The sequence below is a fragment of the Protopterus annectens genome, chromosome 5.part0, assembly GCF_019279795.1.
Source record: "Protopterus annectens isolate FY-2018-M chromosome 5.part0, PAN1.0, whole genome shotgun sequence".
NCBI lineage: Eukaryota > Metazoa > Chordata > Ceratodontiformes > Protopteridae > Protopterus > Protopterus annectens.
The window spans coordinates 1,873,234,391-1,873,255,401 of NC_056735.1; the positions used below are offsets into that span (position 1 = coordinate 1,873,234,391).

Consider the following 21,011-nt stretch of genomic DNA (forward strand, 5'->3'; position numbering starts at 1 on the left):
GGCTTACTTTTCATTTCAATAAGTCTTCTTTCTTTTTTATATTCTGGCTCCACCACAGGGTTTTATTTTCAAATTTAGCAGTGTTTACATTTCTGGGTAGGACAGATGCATCTATACCACTATTTCCTAAGCACACAATTTAGCAGTGAAAGATTCCACATAAGCAATTGTGTCATCAAGATTAAAGGGGAAAGGGTCTTTTGAATTTAGCTAGGATATCACTCATATTTAGACCTCACATAATCTATGAATACCAAGGTATTAGAAGATACTTCAGGCTTCAGTATTACTTGAGTGTGATTGGCTTGTGGTCTGATTTGACCAAGGAGAAATTATAGTTGGTGGGCAGCAAAGCTATCCAATACTGGTGAGGACTAAATCCAGGATTTTATCACCCCTGGTTGGGGTGTGGACTAACTGGTCCAGGGAGTTTGCACTGAAGTCTAGAAACCTATGAGCATACATGTGTGAGGATGTACAAGTTATTCAGTTTATAAAGGGGAGGTTGAAGTCTCCAAGGAGGATGGGATCCTAATGCTAGCTATGATATGAAAAGGGGGTTTGTTAATATTAAGCTGGATGTGGAGGAATTTCGCTTTACTATCTTGTCTAACTAGTCTGGAGATGAAGTGCTTTTTTAGGAATATGGAGTCACCACTACCATTAGTGCCTTCATCTAGTGTGGCGAGCCTGAACATAAGATAAACAATGAAACCATACAATGATGCACTGCATTCAATGGTCCTAAGCGAAGTCTCTGCGATGATGCACATATAAATGTTTTCCAGAGTAACAGGTGCTTATAGGGAGTGGAGTTTTGCAGACTGACACTGTCTAAAAAAAGGCACTATGGGAGTGGACAAGGATTTAGTTTACATAAGAAAGCATTGGTGGGAGAGGTGCAAACCATCCTTGGCAAAGCAACTGGGACTGTTTACCATCTCTTCCCAAGCTGATATATATTGTACCCACTTTGAATGACACCAGAAGCGAAGCCAACTATTGAAATCAATAATCTTTTGTTCACATTGAAAAATCATTGAGGGTGATACTAGAATGCTTCTCAAAGCTAGGTTCATACCAACCTCAGACACATACTCCATGAGCTTCATCATGTCTCTGTTTATACAGTCCTGGGAGGTACATCTGAAGTTATTCACACCCATGCATATATACGGTGCAAGGATCTGAATGCTTGCATGATGTGGTGAATCTGGCACCTAATAGGCAAGTGACAGCAACCCTCTTAGCACATGTATTGGTTTGTCTCACTATGGAGTCGCCTATGATTAAGATATTGGTTTGTGTAGCGGTCTGCCTTATGGGCTTTTCAACTGTGAAAGTGATCTGTGTTTGTGAGGTTAGTTTTAACAGCCTCAGCATATGTAGTCTGTATCTTTGGTCTGAGCTGTGAGAGTTTTGTAGATTGTGTGGTACTGACAACTTTCTTGTTATTGGCTCTTGTTATTTTTGCTATACTGCATCATTTTGTACTCTTATTTGTTGTTCTCCCAGTTTTCCCTTACCTTGGTTGGTTCATCTTAGTAAAAGAAACTTCAGCTTGGATTAAAAAGTTAAATAAACAAGATGTGACTGCATTTATATGCAACCTTCAGACTAAAGTTGATTAGTACACCAAGAATATAAAAAAATGGACCCCCCTAAAGAAAAGACAAATGCAGTACCTAGCATTTTACTACAGCATACATAAGTGAAACAGTACTTGCTAATTGTGGTCTAACTATAAAAACAATTCTGAAATATATTACATTAGAAATGCACTGCTAATTACTACATGTTGATGGACAGGGTAACTGAAAGATTTCATTCTCTCACCTGATTACCAACCAGCAGCAAGTGTTCTCCCAGCAGGAAATCCTTAAGCATGTCCTCCATCACCATCAAGTGCTAAAACAAAAAGAAAGAGAGGGTATATGTCACAGTTGCTTCTGCATAGTGGTAAATGCTACTTCAGCAAAAAAATGAAGTTGTGACATCCCTACTCTGGGCCAGTAATAAAGGAGCCTCAATCCTCATCACTGACACTGAAGAGGGACGTTCACTTGGAATACAAATGGATGCATTCAGTATTTCCAGATGCAGACATCTCTGCATCAAGCACAATTTCTCTTAAGAGCACACAGGGAACACGGGCAGCCTGGGATCTATCTTTCTCTCTCTCTGTCTTTCCCCAAGTCCCCAGTAAGACTCCCTACTGGCACAGTTGAAGGGTTAAGTCCTAAGCTGAGTGTCCAAGCCCAGTCCTCTAGCACCCTCTCTGTGAAACCAGTGCTTCATATCCCTGCTCCAAGTAGCTGATACACACACTCTCTGAGATTTGATTTACACACACACACACACCCACACACACACACATACACCCACACACACAAACCTGGGAAAGGCTGGCGCAGATTACCCGCTCTACCAACTCTGCCCAGAATACAAGGTAGATTCACTGCCACCAGTCAGTTACTATAAGGCTCTTAAAAGGATAACCAATTAGACTGAGTGAAAGTAATATTAGCACAAATAGTAATGTTGACCAAACAGCAAAACTTTCAGGAGTGGCCAGAGTTATCACTAAATAAATGAAGGCAAATACTCTCAAAACTTAAATATTCTTCTAAAAAGACCAGCTACAATGAGAAGTTTAAATATATTTAATAATAAATAAGAAAATAATAAGAAAATACTAAATACCTATTTACAATAAACACCACAGTTTCAATCACAGAAAATATTAAAAATAATACAGCCTTGAAAATTCACACAGTTACAGAAAAACAATACTTAACTATTGTCACTATATTTTCCTAACTGATTTAGAAAATTACTATTCCTTGTTAATTACTAGTACAAGGCAAGATGAAGTGGGTGAGTGATCATCCTCCTTTGTCAATTTCCAAGAACAGACTGCTCCTGAGACTTCAGTCTCCTCTAATATTAAAAAAATATTTCTGTACAGAATGACATCACATACATCTGGTCATCTGACTTCTGGTTCCCATGCAACCCCCACTGTTAGAAGCTGTCAGGATATAGAACCTATGTGTTACTATACAGACAGAGATTTGCTCAGATCTTCTGCTGCTCCTGGAAGTCATAAAACAATTTTAAACCTCTACCCTCCCAGAGTAGCAATTAGCTTCCTGCTAGAAGGCTTCCTAATATTTGGTTGCCCAGACATTTTGTCTCTGGCTGCAACCAGAAATGTAAGATATAATCTTTATGGCCTAATTTAATTTCAACTATTTTTCAAAGTTGGCTGCAGCTGGATTGAGATTAACATCTTCCCTTCTAGTATCCTCTGTTAAAACATATACATTTAAATCAATTACAACAATACATGTACATTTCTTTTTCTTTCCAGCAGGGCACACTGTTGATGCATTTTAACACAAGCAACTTTAAAAATACATTTTTAAACACAAGCATCTGTAGAAATCAGTTTGATACACAAATGACATAATTCTTTACTAAATTCCAGCTAGCTGTGCTGGCATATGTTACACATCCACTGCCCCACTTCTCTAGGCATAACTGACAGTACCTCCTATAGTCACAGAAATAACTCTTGACTGCATGACATGTCTAATGAAGAACAACACTGACAAAAAAAGTTTCTACATATATAAGAGGGTAGTGCAGTAGAAATGTACCATTCACAGCTACAAATCTGATTTCTACAGTATTTTTTTTTTAATTAAGCAGCTGATAAATGCTCTTTCTGCAATACCAACCTATCTGTGAAGGAGAAAATCCAGCTGTAACATGATAAAGGACTATTCTGTCAGCCAAGCAACAATGTGTTTCACTGCAGAGTAATGGCTACATACTAAGTATGCATTACTGTACTTGAGACTCACCAGAGCTATACTGTTGTCCAGACTAATAAAAGAAGACAGTGAGGGGGACAATGAGGTAACTAAGAAGAATTCTAAAAATATACAATATTCACATGCCTGTCCCAAAGTGGCAGATACTATATGAGACCAAACTGCTATATGCCATATATACCACAGTGATTCTTAAATATTATGAAAAGGATCCAAAAAATGTGATGCCTTTTCTTGCATTTATATTTCTTGTCTTCAGTGGACAATGGTGTCCTTCCACCTTCTCTTAACACCTGTAGCATCAAAACTCTGAATGCTTCTTAATGAATCTGTTTCAGCCATTCGCTAAATAATGAACAAAGATGTTTATTTTTTCACATCCTTTCAAACGCTTCCCCTTCCCTTATCAGTTTTTACATCACATCTTGACTTTTGGTTGCATACAGTAGTTGACTAATCTCTTAAGCTAAGTCATTCTGCGTCCCTCTAATGTACTACTAACATTTGTATATCAACATACACCTCTTTTTAAAAGTATACACCTTTCATTGACAAGTTTTCAAATGATGGCTCACTATGAAACAGCAGTTTTATTTATTGTTCATTATCCATATAATTTTAATATTTTTTTAAGCTGGCCACAATTAAAATGCAGAAAAAAAACATCATTCAAGTTTTGATTCATTTAAATCATTTAAGGTACTCTAGGAATGTGGTGTGAGTACGTATCTAACTATTAATTCTATATATTTTATTTGTTATAACAAGATGAAGGAACTAATGTAAAAATATAGTGTGCACTTTGAGCTGCTAGTCAACAGCAGTAACTGTCTAATAATATAAAAAACAAATGACCTGCTGAACTTGTGCATTAACAGAACTGTTCACTACACATTTTTTTTTAATTTTATTCCAGTTATTTATTAATTTTATTTATTTATTTCCAGTTTGATTACTGGGGAAGTCCACTGGGCCCAGAGAGCTCATTTTTAGTGGAGGCCCAGGGAGAAAAGCTCCATGAAACAGATTACAGTAAAGATAGCAGTCCAATAAAAATAAGAGTACAAGTACAAATACATATCAAATAATACAAAGCGTGAGCAATATTGCCCATAGTGGAAAAATATTGTGCAGATACATTTTAACAAATTCATACAATTTAAGTCAAAAGCTATTTACAATATTTTCAGAGTGTGAGAGATCGTATGGGAATTAGCTATAGAAGGTTACAGCCAGCTATAAGGTGCTTAGGAACTCAGGAGGATACCCTCCCAGGGGCTTTTGTGAAAGAGTTCTAGGTACTATCCATTTGGAGTCATACTGTCACACAGATATGAATCCAAACATTGAGAATTTGTAACTGTGGAATGATGCAATACAATCATGCATTGCAATCTCCATTATAAGCAATCTCACATCCAATTTTAAATTGGATTATGGATAATAATACTGCATTCTTATTTTTTACAGAAGACAAAAATGGAGATTATTCTTTCATAAAAAACATATTTTTTTCCTGCCCTAAGTAAAAAAAGCACAAGTAAAATCATGATCCTATCATCCCAATATTCTTCTGCTTTTACAAAGCCACTGACATCAAAAGGATGATTTTTCATATTTTGCATACAGGCAGCCTCCATTCATCAAATTATATTTTTATTGAAAAAGCAATAAATCACCTATTCTTGTATTTTGATTAAAAAGATCCCACATGATCACAATAATGTCATCTAGGAACACTAGTTTGTGTTTGGTGAGCAAACAATGAGAGAAATTATTCTTTCTGACAGTACATACAATGCTTGTATCTCCAAACTGCATAACATACTTCTCGTAAAGTGTTCAGGAAATGATACTGGGATCATTATTTAATATATATCCTTAGACTGTGCTTCTAGTCTTGCAGGTAAAAGAACAGCTGCATCTTGAATTATAACAATTTTGTATGTCACAACAAATAATAAGTATAAAAAATTATCACTTTCATACAGAGACGCATATTCTTTTAAAACCTGAATTCACAGCACTTAACTTGAATATGTGTTGCTCTGCAGACAGTCAATAGCTGCACTTCTGCATTATGCTTATTGTTTTCTAACTATTTCAGTTAGTCAGTTTCACCACATCTACAAATGTCAATATCTGTATACTGTTTCAAGATATTATAACAATTTTTCAGGACAAGACACATGGACAGTCAGCCTAATACAGTCTTTGCATGAGCTATTAGCACACACACAAAGCATGTAGCATAATCTCAAGTATGTGTATTTGTTATAACAAGCAAAACATATTTTGCTGTACAATGAAAATGGCAGAAAATATCACTTTTTCTGAGAAAAGAGCATCGTGTTAGATCTGATTTTATAAGAATATGTGGTAATGATATGAATCAAATACTTAAAGAATTTGCCAACATGAAAAAAATACCAAATTTGTAAGTTTGCTATGAGCCAAATGTTGATAAACAGAACACCCAGATGGCTTTATAGGACTGCCAGGGTAAAGACTTCAAATTCATACTTCAGCCACCAACCACTACGTCAGGGACAGGTCTACAAACTGTACCAGATTCACAAGCTATTTTATAAGATGCTTGTCTCTAAGAGTGGAGGGCAAATGAACAACACTGCCTTGGGCTATAACCAGCATGAGCCACAACCAAATAAGCTTTACAGTGAAAATAGGAAGAAAACAGTTCTAAATACTGGCTTCCCCAGAATTTAATTACTTCACTCTAAATCCAATGCCTTTCAGTGCTTCCTTACTTACAGTAAATGTAATTAGGTTAACACTAGTATGTATTCAAATACAAGCAAAATGTTTCCCAGGAGTGACTAATATTTTCTGTACCACTGCCCCTTTCATTTTTTTCAGTAATATACTGCCACCAATGAGTCTACTCCAGCACACCAAGGTCAAGATTACTGTACACCATTCAAATGAGTAAAACATACTATTAGCTTTTGGTAGCTAAAGATAATCAGACTCCCTTTTCAAAAAGACAGAAACCACCAGTTCTAATTCATCAGTTTGATGGAAATATCCATATGTGTGTGTGTTTATATATATATATATATATATATATATATATATATATAGTGGCGACCCCTAACCGGGAAAAGACGAAAGATACAATATATATATATATATATATATATATATATATATATATATATATATGCATTTCATTACCATATTTGATGGAACAGAGAATTAACAAAATACTTAAGAAAAAAGGAATCTATAGAAAATATTCTATGAAAAAGAACAAAAAAAATTAAGAATGTATGCAAGAAACTTAAAAGTAAAATCAGGGAGGCTAAAGTTAATTTTGAACTTTGCAAAATAAAAACAGAAAGCACCAAAACATGGCAAAATACATAAAATAAAACAAGTTTAATGAAACTGGTAAGCTCTTTCACACAATACAATGTGCTTCATCAGACCATATACAACAAGACAAACCATCAGTTAAAACAGTGTTAATATTAATGTTTTGCTCTCATTGGTTTATTTTGAACTGTTAATTGGATTTGAAACATTATTTTTAACTGATGGTTTATCGTGTTGTATATGGTCTGATGAAGCACATTGTATTGTGTGAAAACGCTTACCAGTTACATTGAACTCATTTTATTTTATGTATGTTGCCGAGTTTTGGTGCTATCTGTTTTTATTTTGTGTTTTACTTTTGTTGACAAGCACCATTTGCTCCTTGGGGGTTCCTTCCTCATGCTTGTAATTCTGAACTTTGTTAAATGATTCTCCATATAAAATAATAATTCTGTAAATATGCTTCTTCACTTAATAATGTAATAACATCCCCTTCTATTTAAACAGATGGTAAAGAAATATATGAAAGGATTATAGCAAATACATTTAATAAATTGTTTGCTAATGACTGTAACAATAATATTGACATTTCATTGTCCTAATTTCACCATCAATATGGTAATTCATGTCTTGAATAAAATCAATACAACTTTATCTATGGGCCTAGACACGATCCCTGGAACTTTACTGCTGCATATTACGCAGATTATTGCAGCTATTCTACATAAAATCTGTTGTTGTGTCTTTCGTCTTATCCCGGTTAGGGGTTGCCACAGCGGAACTCCAGTCCGCTAATGTTTGGTAGTGGATTTTTACATGCCGAGTTACCAGCCCTGATGCATAACCTTCAATGAAGGCATGCCCCTTCACGCATGCCACACAGAAGACGCTCTACCTGAGAATCGAACGCGGCGTCTTGCTGTGAGGCGACAACGCTCCCGCAGCACCACTACCGCGGGTTTATTCTACATAAAATCTGTAATATATTAAAAAAATATTATAGTCCCTAAACTATGGAAGCTCTCACATATCATCCCAAAATTACAAAGAGGGAAAGAAAGATGATGTAAAAAATGACAGACCTATTACTTTGGCATCAGTTGCAATGCTTTGAAAGAAGAATGATTGAGTTAATAAGTAAAACTAACACAAGCTATAGAACTACAGACACTGAACAGCATGGTTGTGTTACAGGAAGATCTACTTTAAACAATTTGATCAATTTGTATGACCACATCCTAAACGATTTGGACCTAGGTTTAATACCAGATGTGATATGTTCAGACTTAGCCAAAGCTTTTGATTGCTTGCCATTCTCAACAATCCACAAATGTTTAAATACATTAAATATAAACTGTTATATTGCAAGATGGATAATGGAATGGCATAAAAATAGGGAGCAATGTGTTAAGTTCGAAAACACATTGGGCTCAATTCCCAAAGTCTTGCTCTCAGTGTTAAGTGACCGCTTAAATTGACAGCAGGTCTTTTGGAATTCAGTCCTCAGTGTAAGATAGTTTATAGAGAGGCGTTACACCAAAGTAAGTCACTTGCATTGACAGCAAGACTTTTAGAATCAGGGCAGATTTACATAGACCAACTCTTTTGGAACCTGGCCCATTATCTAGTTATTTACCTGTATCTTCAAGGTGCTCCACAGGGGTCTGTATTATTTAATGCCGTTGTTTTTTTTTTTTTTAACCATCTCATGAAAAATAAATCTGTGAATTCACAAATATGCAGATGACTGCAAAATTGGATTTGTAATACATAAAAATAAAGATTTTGATGAATTAAACATTTATATGAAAATATTAGGAGAGCTACTGGATTAAAATGTACTTTTAATAAATCTAACATTATGTATAACTTAGTGAAGTTCATCAATACAGAGATTTGGGCATTACAATATGATCTATTTTTTTTCTTTGAATCCCATATTAATTACGCTAGTACAAAAGCTATGAAAAAGATGTTTATCTATTGAAAATTTTAACTACCTGAGATACTGCCTGATCACAGTATACAAAACTTATATTAGACCTATTATTAAATATAATGGTATGATCTGTATTTATACAAAGAGTCAGATGAAAGTTTTAGAGGATGTACACCATAAGTTTACTAAAAGTTTACCTCAGTAAAAAAATAATGACTGTAAGAGTAGATGCAAAAATTTAAATCTTCAATCTATATGCTATAAGTATATAAGAAATTTAATTTTAACATACAAAACTTTTCACACTCCTTTATTGCAAATTTTATTTAATAAGGAGATTTATAAAAGAGAAAGGAGATGAGACAAAACAACGACAACATGAAGTTTCAGACATATTTGTATAAGGCTAGGTTTGGGTATTCATTTATTTCTAATCAAATGGCTGTGACAGAATAACATTCAAATTCATATCCATCAGTCTGACACTTCAGAAATTTCTTAAAAAAAAAATACTGATGCCTGGTCAGAGGATATAATATCTGAACCTCATATTATGGAATCAGTGTTCTTAGTAGGCCATTGGGTTCAAACACTGTTACAGGAGTTATAAACTACACACTCTCAAGTACAGTTATCAAACATGTATAAACATATTGCATTACATTCCTACACAGGCTATGGTAAAATACATATACATCAAAAGCAATCGAAATTTCAAAATTACTGATAAAAAATTCTAGTGCTTGTACAATAAAAGTGATGCATTTTCTGTGAAGGACAATGACATATGCATATAATAAAAAGTGTGCGTGTGTGTGTGTGTGTGTGTGTGTGTGTATAGTGTTTGTTGATGCAGAGACAAATGTATTCATAGGATCATAGGAGATTACTAGGCTAATGGCCCTGGGGCCCTTACAAGCCTAGCCAAGAGTTTATCCCAAAAACAGAAACCTCAGTCAGCACCTGTCAATGAGGGACAAAGGTGGAACCCCTGGGACAAATTTAGAAGTTATGTACTCACCATAACGTTCCATCTGAGTAGGTAGTTCATTTGTCTGCAACCTGTGGGTTACGGATCCGATATCGGATCCGAGCCAGCAACTTGTTTCAAGCTAATGGATCTGAGCTCCTAGCCCCTCCCTTCACCCATAATCCCCTGCTAACCCTCCATGACCTCAGATCGAGTTTGCCTCACCATATATATCCGACAAAGGATATCTAAAAAAAATACTAATAGATCCAAGAAGGTCAGGGGGAAGGAGGGGGGGATGGTTGCAGACAAATGAACTACCTACTCAGATGGAACGTTATGGTGAGTACATAACTTCTAAATCTGAAGTAGGAATGTTCATTTGTCTGCAACCTGTGGGACAGAGTCCCCAGCTACCTGCACCCTGGGTGGACATCATGGAAGGATATTACGAAGCACCGCAGAGCCAAAGGATGCTCTCCCTCTAGAAAGCAGGTCTAGCTTGTAGTGGTTGATAAAGGTATGAGATGAAGCTCAAGTGGCTGCAGAACAAATATCATCCAAGGGAAATCTAGACTTGAAAGCCGCAGAAGTAGAAATGGAGCGAGTGGAATGAACACGAACTCCTTCTGGTGTGGGCCTACCCGAGGCTTGATAAGCTAGCAGGATACATTGGGAAATCCAGCGAGATAAAGATACTTTAGAGATAGCTTTCCCCAAATTAAATTTGGGAAAGGAAACGAACAGCTGGTCGGATTGTCTATGGCCAGCCATCCTATGGGTATAAAAATGAAGCTGCCTATGAACATCCAATGAGTGCAGCTTGTATTCACCCTTATTTTGATATTTAGGGAAGAAAACCGGTAAATTAATGGATTGGTTTATGTTGGTTTCTGATGCTATCTTGGGAAGAAAGGAGGGATTGATCCTGAGGTACACTCTATCAGGATGAAAGATCAGGTACGGAGGTTTTACAGAAAGAGCCTGAAGTTCCGACACTCTTTTCGCAGAAGTAATGGCTACAAGGAATGCCGTTTTCCATGACAAGAATTTGAGGTCCACTGTAGCAGCGGGTTCAAAGGGTGGAGCAGTCAAGGCTTGAAGAACTAAAGTAAGATCCCATGGGGTACGGCTTCTTTTACAGGAGGTCTAAGTAAAAAGGTACCCTTGAGAAAGGTTTTACACAATTTGGCTGACATCAAGGGTCCTGTATCATGTCCCACACGATAATGAGAAATGGCTGCCAATTGCACTTTGACAGTTGAACAACTAGCACCTTCTTGAAAGAGTTCAGTTAGGAAATCTAAAATGGATGTGAGAGGGGCCTTAAAGGGATCTAGCTCTCGGGCGCCCAGATGGAAAAACGTTTCCATTTGCTGTGATATACCTTCCTGGTGGAGGGCTTATGTGCTGCCACGAGGATGGCTTTGACTTGTGAAGAGATACCGGGAGTCCTAACTAGGAGTGGAACTGGAGCAACCAAGCTGTTAGTTTCAGATTGTCCAGGTTTGGAGTTGGCAAGTTCAATGGATGGGAGATGAGATCCGGGATGGGATCTAGAATCCAAGGGTGATTCACAAGGTGAGACCACAGGTAAGGGAACCAAATTTGTCGAGGCCAGAATGGGGGAATGAGAATCATTTTGCTCCCCAATCACGAGGCTTTCTGTAACAGTTGTAACATCATTGGAAGAGGAGGATAGGCATAGAGTAGACCGGGTGGCCAAGCATGCACCAGAGCGTCTCTTGGAGATTCCCCTGGTGGGGGGATTAGAGCGAAGAAATTGTCGCATTTGGCGTTTGATGGAGATGCAAAAAGATCGCAGCAGGGTTGCCCCCATGTTGCAAATATCTGCTTCGCTACTAGAGGATTGAGAGACCACTCGTAGGGGGTAAGAAGGGTGCGGCTGAGCTTGTCCGCTAGGATGTTGGTCCTCCCCGGAATGTGCGTTGCAATCAGAAAGCGGTTGGTGGAGATCGCCCATTCCCACACTCTCATGGCTTCGCGGCAAAGAGGATAAGATCTGGTTCTCCCCTGTTTGTTGATATACCAGACCACTGACATGTTGTCTGAGTGAACTGCAATCGTTCCTGCGGGAAGGAAGCTCTGAAGTGCTTGCAACGCTAACAGCACCGCTCTCATCTCCAGAATGCTGATATGCAGGGAGGTCTCTGTATCGTTTCACGTGCCTTGGACTGTCCTGCCTGAATAATGCCCCCCCCCCACCCGAGGCGGGAAGCGTCTGTGGTCACCGTGGCGATGGGGGGGAGAGGTGCAGAAGGGTCGGCCCGTATGGAAGTTTGACGCTTGGAGCCACCATAGTAACGCCCTTCTGCAAGCCTTGCTGATAGCAATGGGGTGGTGGAGAGGGAGTGATAGGAAGGACCATTGCACTAACAGAGTCCATTGAAGGACTCGCATGTTCAAGCGGGCGCATGGAAGGAGTGTAATCGCTGCTGCCATGGAGCCTAGTGCCCTTAGGATCAATTCTGCTGGTGAAGCCTCTGAAAGAAGGATAGCCCGCACATGGAGTTGAAGATTTCTGATTCTCTCCGCAGTTAGGAAGGCTCGCAAGTCCCTGGTGTTTATTCTGGCACCTATAAATTCTATGATCTGTGTTGGAGCCAGTAGGGATTTGCCGACATTGATAGTAATGCCTAGTTGTGGGGCTAGATGGAGAAAGAAGTCTCTGGCTGTGCAAAGTAGATGCCTTTTTGGTGCCGTAAGGAGCCAGTCGTCCAGGTACGGGAAGACCTGAATTCCCTGGAGTCTCAGATGGGCCGCAATCACTGCTAACACTTTGGTGAACACCCGGGGGGCTGTGGTGAGGCCAAAGGGAAGGACCCTGAACTGGTAGTGACTGGCTCCCAGCCGGAAGTGAAGGAACCTCCTGGATCGTTTGTCCATTAAGATGTGGTAATACGCATCTTTGCGGTCTATAGAGCACATCCAATTGTTCTCCCTCAGAAGGGGGAGGATAGATTGAAGAGTGACCATTCGGAATTTTTCCTTGGTTACTGACAGGTTCAAGAGGGAAAGGTCTAGGATGGGTCTCAGATCCCCCGTGTTTTTTGGCACCAAAAAGAACCTGGAGTAGAACCCTAATCCGAGCTGGTCTTTTGGGACGGGCTGGATGGCTCTTTTTCTTAGCAGCTGCTGTATTTCTGCGGCTGCGGCCTCCCTGTGATCGGGTGGTACATCGGGGAGGTTCTTGGATTGGGGGACATGGAGAATTGGTATCTTGTACCCTCTGGATATGATGCGAAGCACCCAGCGGTCTGTTGTGATGGACTCCCATGCCGCTAGATGCTTCGAAAAACGCCCCCCGACTGCCTCCAGAGTGGAGCAGCTGGGCAACCCCTCAGGGTTGCTGCGCGGGCCGTTCAGAGAAAGGTTCTCTGGACCCAAAATTTCTCGGAACCCCTTTGCCCCTAGGGCGACGTCCTCCCTGTCCACCTCTGCCACGGTAGGACTGGTTGTCCGGAGCTGGTTGGGAATGTTGTGATTTTTGGAACCACATCTTCTTCTGACCCTTTTGGTTCCTTGAAAAGGACCGCTGGGGAGCAGAGAAGCGGACTCTGACGGCAGACAACGTCTTCCCGTCCTTCTCGCTCTGGAGAAGCGTTTCGCGAACTGTTTTGCCAAAAAGGGCAGAACCATCAAAGGGGGCGTTCGCGAAGGATGCTTTAAAGGGCTCCATAAAGTCGCAATGACGGAGCCAGGCCTGACGTCTCATGACTAGGCCTGCTCCGCTGGCCCTAGCGGCTCCCTCTGTGGTGTGGGACAATAGCCGCATAGAGGTGTTAGAAATAGATCTTAGAGTGGCCATTCGGGTGGAGTATAAATGTTTATCCTCCTCCGACATGGACTCAGGGGGGGATGCAGCGTATTCTTTGATAAGATCCCGCTGCATCCTGATGACATGTGCCATATAGTTCAGAGACCTTACAGAGAAGGTCGCTGAACTAAAGACTCGCTTTCCTAAGCGATCCATCAAACGAGACTCTTTGCTCGGTGGATGGACTGAGGGACTCTCCTGAGCTAATTCCCTCTTTGTGGCTGCCGCCATCAACATGGCATCTACAGGGGGGCCCTTACTCCAATGAGACTGGTCAGAGGGGGGGCTAAGAATCCTATCTGGCCGTTTGGGTATTGGCTCCACGGTGTCCGGATCCTTCCATGCCCTGGTGGTAATAAGGTCCACCAGGGGATCGGCTGGAGGGGACACCCAGGAGGTAGACGGGCCTGCCTCGAATGCCTCCAGAAACACGGACTCGTCAGATGAAGACTTGGGGGCAGACCACCCACCTCTGATTCTTAGCATCTCCATGATGTCTCCAAAGGAGACATCCTCAGGGGGTGATCTTGGGGAGTCTTCCCCTTCCTCCAAGTCCGTGCCTTCGGTTAAGGACTCAGGGGAGTCCACGTGCCTCCTTTTGCACTTATGCTTGCGGGGAGCTTCCTCGGGGGGACTGTCCGAGGAGCCCTCGCCAGCGACATCTTGTTCCAATGGAACTATCTGTGACATCGAAGCAGGCTGTCCCTTTGGCCGGGTGATGGAAGACTGGCCCAGCAGAGAGGGAGTGCAGGGAGGAGTCGATGCAAGGGCCGGGGGTCCGGATGCTCTCAACAGAGCCCTCTCCACAACATCGAATGCCGAGGGAGAGTCACTCTCCAATGGATCCGAAAGTCGGCTCCCACTCGGATCCGATGAAGGGATCGGAGCCGGCGCCGAGACCATCGGATCCGAGGGACCAGTGTGCTCCGACCTGGACGGAGCCGAAGGCACACTGAATCCCCCGGATCCGAAGCTCGGACCACGGCTCCGAGACGTCGGATCCGACAGACTCAAGGGTAGGGTCGGATCCGAAGTACACAGTACTGTCGGCGCCGACCCACCCCCGGCTCCAAGGCTGCTCGGCTCTGAGCGCTCCGAACCCAGGTAGCGGGTCGAAGAAGGAGCAATTGGGTGGAAAAAAGGTGTCGAGCTCCCCCCCTGAGGGGGGGGGAGGCAAGAGCACTCCCATCTGCAGCTGGGCCTGGATGAACCTTCGCATCATCCGGTCCAAGTCTGCATCAGATAAACTAAATGTGGATCTCGAAGAGGCCACCGAGGCAGGCCTGGAGTGCCGCCTCGATGACCTCGACGGAGATCGGGTCTCCTCCTTGGGCCCTGGGGAGAAAGAAGGGGATCGGAGCCGAGGAGGAGGAGACCTAGAAGCAATGGAGGGAGAAGCCCGCTTAGCTGGCGGGGCCGAAACGGAGGTATCGGCCCGCCGCTTTTGGTGCTTCTCCCTCCATTTCTCCCTCCTGGCCTCCCTGTCCTCCGACACTTTAGAGGGAGTTTGAGTCCCAGTCGGAGGCAGGGGGGCAGGAGTGGCAACCATCACAGGCTGTGATGGAGCCACAGGAGTGGTAGAGGAAGTGGAGGCCGAATCCGGGGGTAGAAGTCCTGCCAGGACCAGCTTCGACCTCCGCTCTTTCAGTGCCCCGGGGTTGAACGCTGCACAGATAGTACAGCCCGAGGTGAGGTGTTCAACCCCAAGGCACTGAACGCACAGAGTGTGGCCATCAGCCTGGGAGAGCTCATGGCCACACTCGGTACATTTCGAAAATATGGCTTTTGGGGCCTCAGCCATTCCCTTTTTTTTTTTTTTTTTTTTAAAAACAAAGAAAAACAAACTACACACACACACAGGCCCCAAAAGCACACCACAAACACTCGCACTCTAGCGAACCAGCGAAGGGAGGGTATTAAATAAACAAAAAATAGGGAACCTAACTCAGACACACTTAATTAAAAGTTAATTTAAACAAAAAGGAGTTTTCTGAAGAAAAAAGTTTAAGTTTTAGTCACTTATCTGGAGCTCAAGAAAAAGGATCCTGCCATCACAAGCGCGGCAAACTAGATCTGAGGTCATGGAGGGTTAGCAGGGGATTATGGGTGAAGGGAGGGGCTAGGAGCTCGGATCCATTAGCTTGAAACAAGTTGCCGGCTCGGATCCATAACCCACAGGTTGCAGACAAATGAACATTCCTACTTCAGATGTATGGTTTCTCATCAAGGCTGCATCTGAAGAGGGTCAGTGAGGTACTCTGTCTGACATGTATGGGAAGTCTATTCCAGAGAAGGGGCAGTCTCTGGGAGACAAACCTGTCTCTCCAGCATGTTTTGTTGATGTCACATATTAGATTTAGGCCTATTGAGTGGGTAATGCACGAGGAGTTAGACTTGCAGATATGGAGCATCTCTAGTAGGGCAGGGGCTGACATTGTCTTGTAGGTGAGACATAGATCACTTCTGAGCAATCTGTATGATACCAAGTCGAGTGATAGTGATTTTAGCCTGTCCACAGAGGACAGGTGTTGGAGGCCATGGATTCTCTTTGTGAGGTATTTCTGTGGCCTTTCCAGTTGGTGCAGGTGTTTGGAGAGGTACATACCAAATGGGACATTATACTCAATTATAAGTCTAATAAGGGAGGAGTACGAGAGATAATAACCTCCTTTTTTCTGGATGCAATCCCTTTACTTGTGAAATGAACCAAGTAAAAGGCTTTTCTGATCACCGCCGCCACATGATGATTGAATATGATATTGTTGTCAACCTGAGTACCCAGGTCTCTCACCAGGTTGTGTGCTTAGGGGGTTGCCGTTGATGTGGTAATCAGTAGGGGCCGTGTTTTTCCGAATGGTATGATAATACATTTTTTTGTGTTTAACTTAAGGCCATGACTTTGGCACCAGTCATTTATAGCTGTGAGACTCTCTTGCAGTATGTTAACATCAACTGGGGAGTCAATGACAGCACCCAACTTACAGTCATCCACAAACCTGGTCAGCCACAGGCCCTTTGTCTTTGCCTGGACCTCTGAGAAGTATATGCCAAACATTAGGGGTCTCAGGACTGGGAACACCACTAGTGACATGTCTGCTGTCAGAGGTCGCAGTACTTATTTTACCCTTATGGGTCCCATCTGTGAGCCAGTTGGCCACCCATCTGACTAGACAGGGATTAACACCAAGTTGTGTTAACTTTTCGATGATGCCCAAGTGAGGGATTGTGTTAAAGACCGTGGCCACGTCAAGGTAAGCTGTATGTACTGACTTTCCCTCATCCAGGGCCTTGGTGACAGTCTCAAAGAAGTCAACTAGGTTCAATAGGCAAGATCTGCCCCTGCCGAATCCGAATTGGGTGGGGTTGAGTGCTTGGAGACTGCCTATGTCCTTGTTTATGAGATCCATAATAATACACTCATGACTTTACAGATCAGACTTGTCAAGCTGATGGGGTGATAGTTACCTGGGTCACTAGTGGCACCACCTTTGTGCAAAGGGATGACAATGGCAGTTCTCCATTCTGCTGGAATGAAGCCTGTAGTTAGGCTGTGGTTGAATAGGGTGCTCAATGATGAAGCTAGTTCTTGCTGGAGATGGTGCAGAATACAGCCTGGGATACTATCAGTTCTCATGGAAGCTGTGTTCTTTGCCTTGGATAGGGCCTTTAACACTTGATCTACAAAGATGCGTGGTGTGGGACAAGTATCAGGGATATCGACTGGGCCTTTGAGGGGAGATAAAGGGGTGAAATTTGCACTGAACCTATTCAGCCAGGAGGTTGGCTAAGTCCACAGAATCAGTGTAAGTGGTACCATTAGGTACTAGTTCGGAACAAACTTGGGCTTTGCCATGGAGGTTCCTAACGTAGCTGAAGAAGGACTTGTGATTTCCCTTTGTTTAGGTGGCTAGTTTCAATTCTTAATTGGCTTTGGGGGTTTCACTATTGATCTAATTTGCTTGTTGAGGCAGAGGAGAGAGGTCTTCTGATTTGGAATTTGCTTCTTTTTACCATTGGACAACAGTTTCATCCTTTTGTCGTAAAGCCTGTTGATAGAGGATGTCCACCATTTCCTTGAGACGCAGATTTTAGTTCTGTTGAGCATGACTAAGTCCATGCAGTTGGACAGGTGCTTGTATACTGCACTGGCGTACTGTTCAGCATAGTTGTCTGCATCATCTGAGGGGGGCGGTGGTGTGAAACTACTGATACCCTCCCTTAGGAGGTTGTAGTCAGCTTTTGAGAAGTTTTTTTGCCTGGTTATGGCTAGGGAGGGGTTGGGTGGGATATAAACTTCGAATGAGACAGACCGATGATCTGATCTCACCAGGAAGAACATACCATGCGAGTGGTGCAGCAGTCACCCATGTTGGTGAAAACCAAGTCCAGTATGTTATCTCCCCTTGTGGGGGATAAGACCAGCTGATGAAGTCAAGGAATCATTGGGTGAGTACATTAGTACAGGAATAGTTCACCCAGTCTATGGTGGGGTAGCTGAAGTCACCAAGGACCAGGGTGTTAGGAGGTACCTTGATGGAGTCAAGTAGGTCCAGGTAGGAGGTTTGGGTGTCCTGAGACATGGAGGGGTGTCTATAGCTGGTTATAACTTGGATGGGTGTTTTGCCAGCTGTCAGTTGCACCTGGAATAATTCCAGTGCATCATGTTGGTAAACCAGTCTGGATGTGTGCCTGTCCTTAATGAAGATAGAGATTCCACCACCCTTAGTATTTCCGGCCACATTTTGGGGTCAGAAAGTGTGGAATGAGGTATAGCCATGACTGCACAGACATTGGCATCTTCCAGTGTGAGGAGAGCCTCTAGTGAGTGCATTTTCAGATTAAGGCTCTTAGCATTGAGCAGAATGACCTTCAATTTGCTTTTTGACAGATCTTTTATGTTGAAAGATTTGTCTTTGGAACATGGCCTAAAAAAGGCACTATGGGGGAAGCAAGAGCTTTGGCCAAGATCCGGAACCCCAGGGGTGACAGGTGGAGGCCATCTCTGGCACAGTATCATGGCCTGTCAATCTTGTCATCCCGGGCAGACAGATACTGGTTCCCTTTAGAAAGACAACGGAAACTAAGCCAATTGTTGAAGTCAAACATTTTTTGTTGGAATTGTGGCATCACTCTTGGTGAAGGTAGGATGCTGCTTAGGGCTAGGGTTATACCTGCCTGGAGCACATACTCTGAGAGCTCAATAATGTCTCTCTTCATATAGTCCAGGAAGGTACATCTTAAGTCTTTCACACCAACATGGACAATGACAGAGTCATACTTGTACCTGTTGTGGAGAGACTTGAGTGTATGTGTGATGTGGCAGATTCTAGCGGCTGACAAACAGCTGACCGTGACCTTCTCCTTGTTGAGCCTGGTGAGGGGGCCAAGTGTGTCTCACTATCGAGTCGCCAATGACTAGCATGTTTGGTTTATTGTTATGCCTTATGGATTGCATTGGTTTATTGTTTTGCTCAATGGGCTGTGTTTTTGAGACACTAGTGCACTGACTACTGTGTGTGATGTGACTGGTGTTGTGTGTGGAATTTTGTGAGTTTGTTTGTGTTTTGGGGGTCTCTGTTGTTTAGGTAAGTTTTTGTTGAGGACCCATGCATAGGTGGGTGTGCGGCTCTTTGCTGTGGGTGATATGGTACTTGTCTTCTACATCTAGGATTATTAACTTTGATCACATTAAACAGCTTTAATGCAACCTGTGCTAGTCTTTTAAAGTATACAGAATAACAGAGATAAAGATTACATCACAATTTCTAAAAAAATAAAAAAAAAATTACAGTGAGCACTGGGTATACTTTACTCATGAGTATCGGTTTAAATCTACAAAAACAGGCATACCAATAAAATAGGAAGGCATCTGTATTAATCTTTTTTCCAAAGGCATCAGATGCTGTCGAGTCACATCTGACTCCTAGAGCCACCCAATGAACAGTCACTGTCATCTACACAGTTGTCTATGCAATAAGATGATGGAAGTCAATTGTCATGTGTTTCTTCCATCACACACACACACACACACACACACACACACACACACACACACACACACAGGCACAGCTACACCAACAGACAAGTTAGCGTTACCAATCTACCTACCACATGTCTTTGAGATATAGCGGGAAAATAGAGTACCAAAAGAAAATGCACCTTTACATAGGAAGGACATGTAAGCTTTACACAGTTGGCTCCACAGCTTAAGAATGAACAAAAAAGAACCTCATGCTGTGAGGTGACAGTACTATGTGTGGGATACTGTGCCCCCCCGCTGTTTAATATTGGTTGTATGTTAATCATTCTTTTCAGTAAAGTACTGCTAATCACAAAAAACTGTCTTTGTATGAACGACTAAAGAATGCATTGTGGACCTCATCCTACCACTAAATACAAATACATACTACTCTGCAGTGACACTCTACAGTAAAGTATTGATTCTTATAAAATAGATGCATCATTCTGCTATATAACAAACTATTTATACAAGAATATGCACTACTATACCTGGAAAAGAACCAAGAATCTCTCACTTTCAGAGATAAAATCTTTCCTAATGAATATTGGCAGAACTAGCATAATTCTGTTTTGCTATTATGCTTTAATGGATACAAAATCAGTCACAAGCTGCAATCTGTAGCTTACTTCCAGTCTAGATTTGATCTGAAGTCTTTCACCTTATAGTCTTCCTATTCAATATTCCATCTTTGCACTCCTCAGACATGTTAACCACCATGAACTGGTGTTATTGTAGAACACCAAACCATTTCATTCTTTCTATGTATTTGCTGTCAGGAACAGGGGTAGGGAACTTAAATCCTACCCTTTTGCTGCCAAATTGTGAAGGACTCACAGTTTGAATTCCACAGCTGCCACACAGCCTAAATCTGTACCACTGTTACCTACTACATATGTAAGGGGTAAAAGTCCTTAAGGGCTTAAGGTAAATGTGCACTACTACATTAGCTTATGACTGACACTGGTCACATAATAAAATGCTTTAAACTGCCAGCTACATGACAGGTTTATACTCACAGATTCCCTATGATTTTTCCAACCAGTCTGAGCCTGGTGCCTTTTAAAACA

The 21,011-nt window shown here is 41.8% G+C and overlaps 1 protein-coding gene across 1 annotated transcript in view; it reads right to left on the reverse strand.

Annotated features, from left to right (window-relative positions):
• VWA8 (von Willebrand factor A domain containing 8) overlaps window positions 1–21,011 on the reverse strand; it is a 3,458,065-nt gene that overhangs the window by 2,074,835 nt on the left and 1,362,219 nt on the right. The window contains exon 20 of the mRNA XM_044071701.1: window positions 1,837–1,908. Coding sequence (XP_043927636.1) covers window positions 1,837–1,908 — 72 coding nt within the window. The remainder of the gene's footprint in view (window positions 1–1,836; window positions 1,909–21,011) is intronic.